General features: G+C 43.0%; 1 protein-coding gene across 1 annotated transcript; it reads right to left on the minus strand.

The window, feature by feature from the left end:
* Nucleotides 1-3709: 3709 nt before the first annotated feature.
* Nucleotides 3710-13717, minus strand: LOC145417591 (putative N-acetylated-alpha-linked acidic dipeptidase). The gene is made up of 15 exons (XM_080286299.1): nucleotides 13712-13717; nucleotides 12722-12852; nucleotides 11915-12071; nucleotides 11258-11380; nucleotides 10233-10402; nucleotides 9243-9385; nucleotides 8671-8851; nucleotides 8017-8222; nucleotides 6969-7183; nucleotides 6620-6796; nucleotides 5874-6023; nucleotides 4971-5076; nucleotides 4567-4648; nucleotides 4079-4171; nucleotides 3710-3941 (listed from the first exon to the last, which is right to left on the minus strand). The coding sequence occupies exons 1-15, from the start codon at nucleotides 13715-13717 to the stop codon at nucleotides 3710-3712; spliced, it is 2172 nt and encodes a 723-aa protein (XP_080142425.1).
* Nucleotides 13718-14378: the final 661 nt, after the last annotated feature.

Here is a 14378-nt window from a genome sequence, read left to right on the forward strand (position 1 = left end):
AACAAAGCGGGAACTTAAATTGTTGGAAGCACAGGAGAGACAAACCACATAACGGAGAGCGGTTGACTGCAGGCAGGGCCCCCCAGACCACAGCTACACATCTGCTTGACTGTGTGTGTGTGTGTGTGTGTGTGTGTGAGAGAGAGAGAGAGAGAGAGAGAGAGAGACTCGAGGTTAAAACTGAATGAAATAGCACATGCTTGAGTGACGGGGAGTTGAAGTGAGTACACACACACACACACACACACACACACACACACACACACACACACACACACACACACACACACACACACACACACCAGGACCGGATCCAGTTCTTTGGAAAAGAAGGGGGGAGGGAGGTGCAAATTTTAGCAGAATTACAACTTTGAACTCATGCTAAAACATTATCAAATATCTCACAGTTTATTACCAAATCCTCTTTTCCATTGACATGATCCTATGATAACATTTACGTATGATATTTATTGCAAATATATTGGTAAATAATATTGCACCTGTTATAGCCACATACCTGTCTGCGTGCTGGTCTGTCTACTTATCTGTATGTTTGTTTGGTGCCGCATTCAGCAATCGACGGCTTCACTGGAAAAAATTATAATTGTTCTCCCTACTCACCAATGACCCATCCTCACACAACCCTACCCTCCTTCATGATACTTCTTTACTTTGTTGTTTCGAGTTCTGGCTGTGCTTCATCTACAGCATTTCTTCCTAGCACTTCATTTTCTTTTTAACCTCTCTCTCTTAACTCTTCAGCTTATAAATCAGTTCAAACCCAACAGTCTGGGAAACGATGTTGCTGAAGACCAAACAGGAATGGGTAGGATATGATAAGTAAACGTGAAATCAAACACTCTCCTGGTCAATCTCTCACACTCCATTTTCTTTATTCCTGCAGAAGCCAGATAGAAAGCTGGAACTCTATTTGGTAGACTTATTTATCAGGCTTGCTGAGCATCCTCACTCTCGTAACTGATTTTTAAGTTTTTAGCTGTGTCATTTATCCACCGTTACATAATCCTGTATTCACTTTACATAATTACATACATCATTTAATGTGCATGGTGTATCATCATCTTAGAGAAGAGAAGGGTATTGGTGTCCTACAATAAGGTATTAGGCCTGATTAGGTTTGGCTAAATTTAGTTATTTACCTAAGAACTAAAATTTCCCTCGACCTTCAAGTCCTGCCCTCTTTGCCGGGAATTTAACCTGTTGAGGAGGATAGGAAATATCGAAAAACCTACCTAAAGTCTTTTTACCTCAACTTTGCCCGATTTTTGTCTTTTACAGCCTATTTCACGTAGCTCAGTCGCAGAATAAGGCTCTACTATGACCCTCTATTCTTTTTACACTATTCCTTCGTGACTAGCATCATATTCTAGTTTTAATATATTGCTGCAACTCAGCATTCAGTATGGGGAGAGGGTAGTTATTGGCCAAGTTAGAAGAACAACAGCATAGCGCACCTGCTTGTTTATGTGTCTGTATGTGTTTATACATGTGTATGTAAGCAAGTATGTACAGGTATTTGTGTCTATACATTTGTGTATATATACTCATATTTGCATATTATATATACTGTATATAGTAGTATAATGTGTGTGCTGTACAGTATATGTATATATGCATGTATTAGTTCACCAAAAAGGGCCCACGTCTACCATCCTGCTGGTAAACATAATAATAATCAATAACAGCAACAACAACAACAAACAAACAAACAAACAGCAGCTATCAATTCCCTAAAATAATGAGCATGATATCAGTGTCGGTCTTCTGAGGATAAACTACAACATAACCTATTAATCGATAATTAATTGCAATTATCTGTTGTGTAAAGGGAAAGGAGAGGAAGCAGGAAGTGGGAGAAGGGAAAAAGAGATATATTCAGGGCAAGGGTAATGATAATTGTAATGAGAATAAGAAGGGGAGGAGGAAGATAAGAGATAATAAATGTCGAGAGCAATAGGAGGGGAGAGATGAATGGAGTAATAAAAGAGAGAGAGAGAGAGAGAGAGAGAGAGAGAGAGAGAGAGAGAGAGAGAGAGAGAGAGAGAGAGAGAGAGAGAATTAGCACAATACCTCCCACCTGCAAGAAAATTATAATAACCGAGATAATTATAAAGGAAGATAATGCGTTACAACATTGCTTTATTACTTATTATCACATATTTTAGAAAATACGTACAGAATGGTGCAAAACATTGGCATTCTAAGAATATAGTGATTTTTTTTTTTTTTTTTTTTGTTGCAAATCGCTTTTCATACATTTCAAAACACTACTGTCTGTTTACCTGTCTATCCATATATCTACTCTATCGTCCAGTTTCCCTTTTTGCCCCGTGAAGAGCGTACGGGCCCTGGTCTAGGCTACAAAATGGTTAAATATCAATAAATTAAAAGAATCACAATTATTTATTAGTAATGGACACTTAAGCTGTGGGTGTAGGGGATGCTGATGCTTACCAGGCTGTTGTTTAGAAATGCTGGAGAGGGACGCCTTCACGCGAGGCACAGACTTACGCATGTGGTTTCGTTACCCAGTTACGCAAACGTCCCTCAATTCTCTCGCTATCCCCCGAAAAGACGGTAGACTGCACGAAGAGGAGAGCTTCAGTCTGCAGTCCACCGGGTTCGCGTCCAGAGAAGCCTGTGACCACTACCACCACACTACTTCATCATCATCATCTCCAGCTGGGGCGTTCTCATCACCAGGTACAGCATTGTGCAAAAGTTCGTCAATACTCCGGCTGTGGCAATGGACCATGTCACCTGAGCTATTTTTGTGGCAGCTATATGACCCACACAACAAAAGTGTATGAGAAGGATTGATACTCGCTCTCGTTTGGGTAGGAATGAGGAACACGGAAAACAGGACACATCGCTGGCATTGTAGTGTTGATGTACTTTTGCTCATGGCTGTACCTCTCTTTTACTTCCTCTTTAACCACTTCACTTCGATTACTCTTTTCTCATGATTTTTGTCTAGTTTCAGAGGTACTTTTTATTTAACTGGCCGGGTTTGATATAGCCTTCATTAACCCCTTCACTACTAGAGGTCTGTCCTAAGCTGAATATAACTGTCCTTTGGTAGCAAGAATCAAACATTAAAATACACAGTCACACTGAAGGGGATTATTCAATATTGTTTCAGACTGTATCACTTGTTCTTTGCCTCAACGTCAGACCGATTCATGGTTCAAAGATCTGCTCATTAATTCTTTCACAAACCGATAGATGAGTTTCCAAATGCCTTCACACGTCACCACTTGGACACTTACAGCCACGCTCTTTAAAAATGAGGGCGCTAAGAGGTAAACTATTCCACTGTTTTGGATAGTAATTTGAAAAGCCTGTGACGAGTAAGGCGTGACTGGCTTTCCATCTCGCTGCTGCATGCGCTCTTTATCGTGGTATGGAGGCTAACCACACCTCCGGCAATTCACACGGTAGTTCTATTAAAGACAGAATTTGGAGGTTTGTATACTTCTCGTCCTCTCTACTCTAAGAATGAATGTGTAACAGTCACATTTCTCAGCGTGATGGTATTAATGAACCTGCTTTAATCACTTGAAAACCGTGGAAGAGAGCCTAATTGCTGGAACAACCTCATCAAACCACAGTAACAGACTTTGAACCCCTGAGACACAGATTTTGAACCCTCGTCTCCCTTATTCACACGGCTACGACCCCCAAACCTCTAGAACTGCCTAATATCCTTCATAGTAAGCACGGCCGAGTGAATAACATAGTGTAGGACGGATATCTGCTGCTTCACCGCCTCCCATTTAGCGGTGCATGAGGCAGGGGGGCATGGTGTGGTGAGGCAGGAGGAGGAGGAGCATTTAGCAGCTTCCCACAACACGTCCCTCACTCCTGGCGCCAATATTGCCTCGTACTGGTTGAAATTACTGGTGCCGAATATCATATTTCTGTAGGAGAGGCAGTCGGTATTATAGTAGGGGGCTAAACTTCTCTAAAATTCTGTCATCTATATTCTATCACCTATATTAAGGTAGCACAAGAGGAACTTCACAAAATATCAAGACACTGAGAAATCTCTACGCACTTCATGTAGGGCCTGACGGGGCTGCCCTCAGTGTCGATGTAGCACTTCTCCAGCATCATCAACTGGTCGTTCAGCTGCCGCGCCAACAAAGGCCTGGGATGGGATCGATGTCGTGGCGGTAGGATGAAGGTGGAAGAAACGAAGGGAAAAAAAGAATACGTGAATAGACAGTAGCAGAAAAAAAAATTATGGGGAATGAAACGTACAGTAGTGAGGGATATCGCTGTGAAAAAAAAAAAATGGGAAAAACAAATATATATTTGCAAGTTGGCGGTAGTGGAAAGTGAAAACATTGGTTAATACAACAGAGGTGAAGAGAGAGGAGTGGATCAATCGTTGTTGAAGAAATAACAGAAAAAAATGGGCAATCATGCATAAGACAGCATAGCATCTTTAATTTTTTTTCGATATTCAAGGTACCGTTGACTAATTAGCTGCAAAATTAAACCACGTAATTTAAATGCCAATTGTGCAGAAATTTCACTTACGGGACATCAGTAAGGTTGGCCACAGTACTGGAGAAGGTAGACGCCACCTCCTCGAAGCTGTCAATCTCTGCCTCTATGTGGTCTGGTCAGCATAGATGAGGATAGTGAAAGAGAGGTTTGGTAAGTCATTCACTATTCACGTCTCCATACAATATCATTCAGCTTAGAAGAAATCTCTGGCAATTACGGGGTGTTCTCGGCCTTTCTACAATACATAAATGGTTAAGTCTTGACAAGTTTTACTTAATCTACCATTCCCCCTGTCTTTCAAATGCAATTTCGGAAAACGAATTATTATTTTGACTCTCTTTGTTTAACTTTCTTTGAAAGGAATGACTTATCAGCTGATTTACTTTCTGCAGGTTTTCTTTTCTTTTCTCAAGTAAAAATAAAATTTCTCTTACCCAGGTTGATGTCCCTCTTCTCCAGCTCGGCTCCGTAGTCCTTCCTCAAACCCGTCACCATCTTCCTCAGCATCGCGGTCTCGTCTGCAGGGTCCATGGGCAGGATCTGAAGAGGGATGGGAGGAGGGGGTCAGAGTATGTGTGAGGTACAGGTATTCTCAATTATTTTACAGTTTGGTGATCCGTGTGGCTGAAAACGTGATGGATTTCATACACCAAAGTGGAACATGTTAAAGATGAAGATTGGGACAGACTCCATTAGGTGCTTTGCTGCGCTACTCATCTCCGTAACTTACACCTTTGATCCTGTGGAGGATTATTCAACCACATTCCTTTTATACAAAGCCACTGTTCCATTCAGGTTACCACAGTTGCCTCTCCTTGGTGTTTTTCTTGTTAGTCATCTTACTTACCAAACCATACGTTGTAGGTGGATATATGAAATGAATGTCACCAGCTGCCCATACCAAGATTCGACCCCTGGCGCTATAGGGCCAATAACTTCGAAGCTAGCAATGCTAACCACTCTGAACTGGACGAGTGACTATATATGGCAAAAAAAAAAAAAAGACAGTAGCTGACAAAACTGTGAATAATAGTGAGAAGAAAGTAGTGAGGGGAATAACTTGGGGAGAAATGGCAAAAGGAAATCAATATCAATCTATTATCCATTCCTTTTTTCGTTATCAAGAGAACAGGGGGCCTGGGGCTAGGCTGCTCATTATCAACACTTAAGGCAAGGATGACCGGATCGCAACTTCCTGACTGCCATTACAGGAGCAATAAATTCCGACCTCTCCTATCATGAAACCCTTATGGACATCATCAGACTGGAGCACCTTAACCCGCTAGACCATCAATGAAAAATATAAATAAATAAATAAAAAACCAGATCTTCCCTACCAAAGCGTCGGCCAGCCCGATGCCCATGAGCGCCCAGAGTCTTCCGATGGCCAAGTGGTAGCTGAAATCAGGATCCAGGACGTTCTTCATGATGTCAAAGTCCTCAAAGGTGGTGTGGTAGAGGGGGTAGTCGTTCCAGTCGTACTCCTCCTGCGGGGTGGAGAGATGGAGGAGTGAGAGGAAGGAGGAGAGAAGGGAGGGGAGGGAGCCAGAGGAGGGAGGAGAGAAAAGAGGAAAGGACAGGAGAGACGGAAGGTGTGGGAATGGAGAGTCGGAGGGATCTGGGAGGGGGGGAAGAAGAGAATGGAGGAGATACAAGAGAGGGGAAAGAGGAATAGTGAAGTTGCAAATAGAAGGTAAATGAAGGGAGAGAGAGGAGAGAGACTGGTGAAGAGAGAGACGGGACGAGATAGAGGAGACAGAGGAAGCGAGAGACTGGTGAGGAGAGAGAGTGGAGAGAAAACGGTCAGGGGAAAGAGACAAGATAAATGACTGGCGAGAGGAGAGATGATGGAGTGGTCAAAGGTGCTGTGGTAAAGAGGATATTATGCTCAATCTTACTCCTCCTTGCTGGTGAAGAGATGCAGGGGAGTGAGGGGAGTGACTTGTGTAAATCTGAGTGACTGGAACTGGAATCAAGCAAGAATCACATTAATGGGTCGAAATGATGCTTCTTTAGAGGCAAGCAAGGAAGGGAAACTATTACTCTACTACATTAATTCTCGAACAAGACCTGTGTGACTCACGTAATTGATCTCCCACACCATATATGAGGTTGGGATGCCGACACGCTGGTAGAAGGGCGAGTGTTCACTGAGGGAGGCCAGGTTATAGTCCATTAGTTCTGGCGATGCTGCCCTCACTCGCTGTGTCCAATGGTCCCATAGCGTGGTGAAGCCGAGAGAGGGGTCAGGGGCTGGGATCTGTGGGAGAGATAGATAGATAGATAGATAGAGATAGATGGATAGATAGATAGATAGATAGAGAGAGAGAGAGAGAGAGAGAGAGAGAGAGAGAGAGAGAGAGAGAGAGAGAGAGAGACCTAACCTAGCCTAATCTAACCAACCTAGCCTATCCTCACCAACCCAAACTCACCCTCTTAGTAGCCTCCTTAATAATCTTGTGCAGCAGGGGCGTGGCAGAGATGAGGAGGTTGTATGTGTGAATGATAGCGAGGTCCACATTGAGGTGCGCCACAGCCCTCGCCTCCAGCACCTCCAGGTACTCCTCCACCATCTCAGTCGTACCAAAGAACCCATATTCGCCCGCACCCCACGACGCGAACACGATCGTACGCCGAGGTCTCCAGCCTGAAGGGGTATGCGCCAGGACTTCAAAAACGACGATGAAATGTGGTGGCGTGACAGCTATTCCAAAGCAAACATTTTTTAATTTTTTGCGACCTAATAGACTTTTGTTTGCCAGGGCTAAAAAAAAAAAAAAAGCGATAAAATGTGTTGTTGTGACAGGGACTCCAAAACAACATTACTTTTTTTGCGAGCTAATGGGTTTGCCAGTAAAGGGGAAAAAATGGAGTCCAGGAAGGTGAGATCCAGGTTTAATTACCTTCCGGATCATAATGAAAAATGTTTTTTTTTTTTTAGACTTCTTTTTCTGATGCACTTTCTCTTGTTCATTTTTTCGACATTATGTTCTGTAAAGTATTGCTGGCAGTTCGAAAAGCAGATTAGTACTGTAGTATGTGTCTACCATCCACTCCACAATTACCCGATCAGGAGAGTGGGAGTCTGGGACTATGCTATTCAGTCCAGACAATGAAGGCGAAAGTGACCAGTCGTAACCCCTGAGTGGTGGTTTGTGGGCAATAAACTCCCTTCTGACACAAACCCTTATGGGGCACATCCAGCTGGAGAGTCTAGACCCACTAATCCACCAGCCATCTTATAGTTTACCCATTCAAGCCGATGACGTATGTTTTGCTATATTTTTGCCATCATCAGACGATTTTATTCAGCTAAGGAGAGTCTCCTAAAAATGAAAGGGTACATAATTGAGATATCTTACCCTTCCATTTCGAAAGCTCCCTCCTAAGCTTAACAAAATCGTCTGTAAGTAGCAGGAGTATATAAATTAATAATAATAATAATAATAATAATAATAATAATAATAATAATAATGATACCTTCAGCCATGATCCTCCCATATGCCCTAACCATCTCCATCTGGACGGCGGTGGCGGAGGACGGGTCACAGGAGCCGAAAGTCCACGAGTCCCGGTGGTTGCCGTAGATGACGTAGCGATCAGGCTCCTCCGAACCGCGAATCACACCCAAGACGTTGTAGGTCGGAACGATGTGTTTGATGTTGTTGACCTCAAGCTTGACCGACCTGGTATTAATGTGTTAAAATGGAATACACCAAACATTTTGTAAACTGGTATGATTCATGTTTATCTAAAGCTTGACTGATCTGGAATTAATGAGTTAAAATAGATTACACCAAACATTTTGTAAGCTGGTATGATTCTTGTTGTTTATCTGAAGCTTGACTGATCTGGAATTAATAAGTTAAAATAGACTGCACCACGCATTATGTAAGCTGGTATGATTTTTTTTTTTCTCGGGTCTGATCAACTAGCAAGTAGGGTTACGTGAATTTATTACAGATGCAGTGTGCAATATGCGTAATGGCTCACACTGATTCTTTTACTCTTTATCAGCCTACTTCCACTTATCATATTAAAATATATGAATAAAAAATCGTATTTATCTTTTTCAGTCTATCATCCCTCCCCTCCCTCTCTCTCTCTCTCTCTCTCTCTCTCGCTCCTACTCACCATCCTTTCCTAGCTAGCTCCGGCCCCATCTTGTAAGTAACATTGAGTGCCCCTCTCCATTCCTTCGGCGCTTCCCTTCCCCCCATGTTCACCAGCAGTTTGAGGGCGTCGTTGTAGCTGATGCTGTGGGCAGGGATGCGGGGGACGTCTGTGTCTTGCTCTGGCACACGGTAAGACCCATCTGTAGAGTGGCATAGAGATCTGAGGGAAAGAGATGGTTTTGTGTGTGTGTGTGTGTGTGTGTGTGTGTGTGTGTGTGTGTGTGTGTGTGATTGAGGTATGTTGTATGTCTGGTCTGAGGAAATCAATGCATCCGAGATACATAGACTGAGAGTTAGATTGATAGATAATGAGGTTTGGTGGAGTCTAACTATGCCAAGCTAGACAGACAGACAGACAGACAGACAGATAAATAGACACATAGATAGATCTACACATACTGCACAGACAGATAGTTAAAGAGTGTGGTGCGGTCTCCGCCATGCCAAACTATAGAGGTAGATGAAAAGATGAAGAGATATAAATAGATAGATAGATAGATAGATAGATAAATAAACAGATAACCGACTTACCTAGAGCAGGGTATAGAGGTGTGGTAGGGTCTCCATCATGCCAAACAATAGAGCCCCTCTGAATGCCGGAGCCAGGCAGCCAAAAGGTGGTGGGGTAGGACGGTACGCCATTTTGCCAGTCGGGGTGATAGTCGCTTGGGTCGCTGGAGACATGGATAGATAGACTGGTAGATAGACGGAGGGATAGACTGGTATACTGATGGATGGGCAGACAGACAGATGGACAGATAGACAGACGGATGTGGAGGGGTAAGAGGGTCCACTATTTTGTCAAGAAGGTCGGCCATGAAGGTGGATGGATAAGATGGTGAAATGCGTAGACATGTTTATGTGCATGAGTCCGAAGGCAGGCAGAAGTGTGGTGGGTCAAGAAGAAGGAGGGGAGCTACAGTGAATGAATGCATGAGGAAGAAGTTACGTATGAGTGGCAACAGAGTGAATTCCATCACCTGCCATCAGACTACTGATAACAGGTACCGCTCATTCCCATACACAATAGAGATAATAAAGCCTTTCAAATGAGTGTAAATTTTCCCACTCATATAGCTCTTGACGACAGGTGATAACTCGACTAGGAAACTCTCTTATCACAACAAAAAGCGATAACGATGAGAAGTATCTCCACGCCTGACGGTGAAATCAAAGAAAAGCTTTTATATAGTTAGTTGGTTAGTTATTTATTAATTTTTATTTTTTTAACAAATGCTAAGGCAATAAGAGTGTGGTCCATCTAATTAGGTGAGCTGCTCGTTAGTTCACTCATTATCAATTTTTTTCTTGCTGTCTGGACTCCACCTCACCCCACCCTTGAGTTGGAGAAAGAAGTCGGGATGATGATGATGATGATGATGATGATGATGATGATGATGATGATGATGATGATGATGATGATGAAGGGTATAATGACAATACTACTACTACTACTAATGACGAATGAGGTTGACAATGAAGCAATAAGACGATGACGATAACAAGGATTATATAACTCACGTATAGAGAATAACCCCAGAAGCATTGAACCTCTGGGCATTGTGAACCTTGTCCCCTCTGAACCCCCTGCCAAACTTCGCAATGACCAGCCTTCCCGCCACCTTAATCCCGCTCTCCTCCACCTTCAGGAAGTCTTCGTATCGCCCGTAGTTCACGTAGACTAATTCCTCCTGAAGGTAGGTTAGGTTGGGTCAGGCTTTGATAAGACAGCTTGGATTAAAATAGGTAAAGGTAGATTAGGTTAGGTTGGATTATGTTAAGTTAGGTTTTGGTAAGATAGCTTGGTTTAAATTAAGCTAGATTAGGATAGGCTGGATTATGTTAAGTTAGGTTTCGGTAAGATAGCTTGGATTAAATTAGGTTGGGTTGGATTAGGTTAGTTTTTTTTAAGTGCCAGACTGTAAGCGTAAACATAACAGCCCGTACTCTGAGGCCCATCAGCACTTCTAAGAGCCACACACCTTCACATGTCACCACAACGGCACTAACGCTCATGACGCCCAATAATCTACGTTACATCCATGTCCTCACTTATACTGCAGGCCGAATAGGCAAGGAGGAAACATACCAACATACGGATGCTGCACAGAGCCCAGCATATCCGTCTATACTGAAATAACGCTAGTACGATCTCACCCAGTTTTTGTGCGACAATTCTGGTGGGGTGTTTAGAGGGCGAGTTGGAGGATGGTATAGAAACTTATGAAAAATTTTTGTAAGGAGGTTCAAATCATCAGTATGTTTTCTGACCCTTCCTGGATCGATCTCACGACCTTCTGATTAAGAATTCAGTGTTCAGCCACTTGACCACCAACTCCTGACAACTTTATCTGATTAAATAGGATAAGTTGTTTACAAATCAAAGTACGTATTATTGTGAGTTGAGATTAATGGCATAGTATGGCAAGGACAAATACTGAGATAAACACGAGAGAGAGAGAGAGAGAGAGAGAGAGAGAGAGAGAGAGAGAGAGAGAGAGTGAGAGAGTGAGAGAGAGGCAGTTACTCAGACCACACAGACTTACAGCATGGATAGAACCAGCAGGAGAGAAGGCGAGGAAGGCTGGAGGGATGGATTCGTCATAGGTTCCTTCCTCCATGATGCTCGATCGAAACTTCACCTCCCCTCTCTCGTCCAGCAAGTAAACCTGGAGAGAAGATTAGACACCTGAAGAGAAGATTTTACACCTGGAGAGAAGATTGGACACCTGGAGAGAAGACTGGACACCTAGAGAGAAGAACTGTACGCCATCTTCACTATCCCTTCAATGAAAACTCTCTTCGACCTCTTTAATCATAATTTTCATTGTTTTTCCTTCTCTTTTTGTTCCCTCCCCTTCTTTCTTTCCCTTTCCACCCCGTCCACCCCTTTCCTTCCTCTCTTTCTCCTTCATTCCACCTCCTCCTTCCTCAACCTCCAATTTCCTCTATATTTCTTTTCACCTCTCGGCCTCACCCATCTTTCCTTCCTTCTTATTCTCCTCCCCCTATCTTTCTCTCTCTCCCCTGTCTCTTCAACTCCCTCTCCCTTTCCTCGTCCTTCCTCCCCCCCTCTCTCTCACTCTATTCATCCATCTATCCATCTATCTATGTATCTATATAACTATCAATCTAACAGTTGATCTATGTACCTGTCCATCAATCAGTCAATCTATCTATCCATCCACCTATCTATCTCTTACTTTATTTGGATTTTCGACATCAGGGTGTGAGAGCTGCACACGGTAGGGCTGCAGCATAACCTGGTCCAGCCCTATCCTCTGCCACTCCTCCTTCAGGTATTCTGCTTGTTCTAGGTCCTGTTTAGTCCCTGCCATGTGACCCTGACTTGTTAGGTACCTGGAAAGAACACCTGTGTGCAATACCAGCATAACTGAAGTCCTATGTAATGCAAGGTAAATAAAGGTAGGTAAACACACACACACACACACACACACACACACACACACACACACACACACACACACACACACACACACACACACACACATTCACACTTACACATTCAACATAATCACACTCTATGTACTGGACATACATACGTATATACATGCATATACATACATAGAACATACATGAGGGAAGGCAGACTGGTGTGGTGGGAGGGGCTTGAGAGGAAATGCTTACAGTCTAGACCGGAAATGTAAAAAGAGGAAAAAAGAAAAAAGAAATTTAAAAAATGTAAAGATGAAATCAAATTTTATCTCACTCGTTCTTCGTTAATGAGTTTTTTATCTCTCAGCCTCCACCCCCCCCCTCTCTCTCTCTCTCTAAGTATGTATATGTTCTGTTCTGTCTAGTTGTCTTTCTGTCTGTCTGACTGTCTGACTGCTTGCCTGCCTGTCTATCTGTCTGTTTCTCTCTCTCTCTCTCTCTCTCTCTCTCTCTCTCTCTCTCTCTCTCTCTCTCTCTCACTCTCTCTCCATTCAAATCTTCTCTTCCTTCCCTCCCTATCCCCCATCCTCCCTCCACACCGCCTCCACACCCACCTCAAGTTCTCCTCAATTTTCCCCGCCTTCATCTCGGCCACAATCTCGTCCCCCGCGGTGCCGAAGTAGTCGTTTCCAGAAGGCTTCACTCGCCCGAATTCGTCTGGCAGGTCGTGGAGGAGCGCCGAATCCTAAGAGAGAAGAAATGGATGGAGTTTACGTGGGGAGACTTCAGTTAATTTATATGTAATTATGTGTCTACGTCTGAATATGGATGTGTGTGTGTGTGTGTGTGTGTGTGTGTGTGTGTGTGTGTGTGTGTGTGTGTGTGTGTGTGTGTGTGTGTATCTCCATCTTGAACGCTGAGTTCTAAGAAGGGATTAACACCAGGGTAAAGTACTAGTCACGAAGAAGTGCTATGGGAAGGATGTAGGGCTATAGCATTGTCTCTCTGCCACTGAGCTGCGTGAAATAAGATGCAAAAGGACGAAAATCTGAGCCAAGTTGTTGTACGGGAATTATAGTAACCAAGGAGACTCATTATTTCCTCATAACTAAAGCTCTTTCAAATATCATGCAACCACGACTTAATATTCATGTAGTGGGAGTGGACCAGTGCCGTCAGGTGATAACAAACCGATAAAGAATGAAGATATCTGTCACTCACCCTAGTTTGGCCGCAGGATGCATGGGTAGCGACGGAGAGGAAGGGAGAGGGGGAGGGGAGAAGGGCCAGGAGGAGGAGTGGGGGGATGCCAGCCACCACCACCCACTCCACTACACCCCACCGCCCACCACTTCGCGTCATCGTTACTGAGGAGGGAGGAAGAGAAGAATTACAAGAGGATTGAAAAGGAGTGAGAAATGGGGGTGAGAGGGTCGGGAGATGAGAGTCATATTCATGATCGTAGCCATCATCATCATCATCATCATTTACCTACCATTATTGTTACTATTATTATTATTATTATTATTATTATTTTCATTATTATGATTATTATTACGTCTATTTATAATTTTCATCATTAACTTCATGATGATCACCATTACCGTCATCCTCATCTTTATCACAGTAAATACCATAAGAGTAAAAGAGATTAATAATAAAAATAATAATAAAAACAATAATAATAAATAATCATCGTACTAAAAAGGTTAACATTGTTTAGATATTATGCAAACTAACAATAGTATCAAATTATCTTTACGAAACAAAAAATAATTATCTCTCCCAGGCTCCTATGACTCACTCACAGATGAAGGAAATGGTTTGATTTTAGGTGGAATATGCAGTAGAGTTGTCCCGAAGATGAGAGGGATAACAATGACAGTAATAGAGCACATCAAGGGGTTCAGTGACTCACTTTGAGCACTGTCTGTCGATAATTGGAAACAAATTATAGAGTTGTGCCGATCATGAAGTTTATTATTTTTTTTTACTGATAAACTTACCGATATCTTGTACTCTTAATCTCATTTTAAGAAGATAACTTAAAAATAACGTTATCAAGCATTTCCAATTTGGTATCATTGTCGAGTTTATATTTCTACCACGGCGACCTTCAAATGACTTCTTGTGTCTTTTCCCTGTCTGTTGTTGTTGTTGTGGCTCCAGGTTCATCTGAATGTGATCTCGGTGGACTGCAGGCTGAATCTACCCCTCTCGTGCAGTCCACCATCCTCTCTTTCGGGGTAGCCGGGCAGGGGAGCTTCACGG

This window comes from Coenobita brevimanus, chromosome 14, assembly GCF_032717465.1.
Source record: "Coenobita brevimanus isolate Jiangsu-jjx chromosome 14, ASM3271746v2, whole genome shotgun sequence".
Lineage (NCBI taxonomy): Eukaryota > Metazoa > Arthropoda > Malacostraca > Decapoda > Coenobitidae > Coenobita > Coenobita brevimanus.

What these genes read in the sequence shown, in the direction of transcription:
- LOC145417591 (XM_080286299.1), bottom strand. An exon ending in TCTGGGGTTATTCTCTATAC is followed by an intron (nt 9,386 to 10,232) that starts GTGAGTTATATA and finishes CCATGTCTCCAG; the next exon opens with CGACCCAAGCGACTATCACC. An exon ending in TGGTGTGGGAGATCAATTAC is followed by an intron (nt 6,024 to 6,619) that starts GTGAGTCACACA and finishes TCCACCCCGCAG; the next exon opens with GAGGAGTACGACTGGAACGA.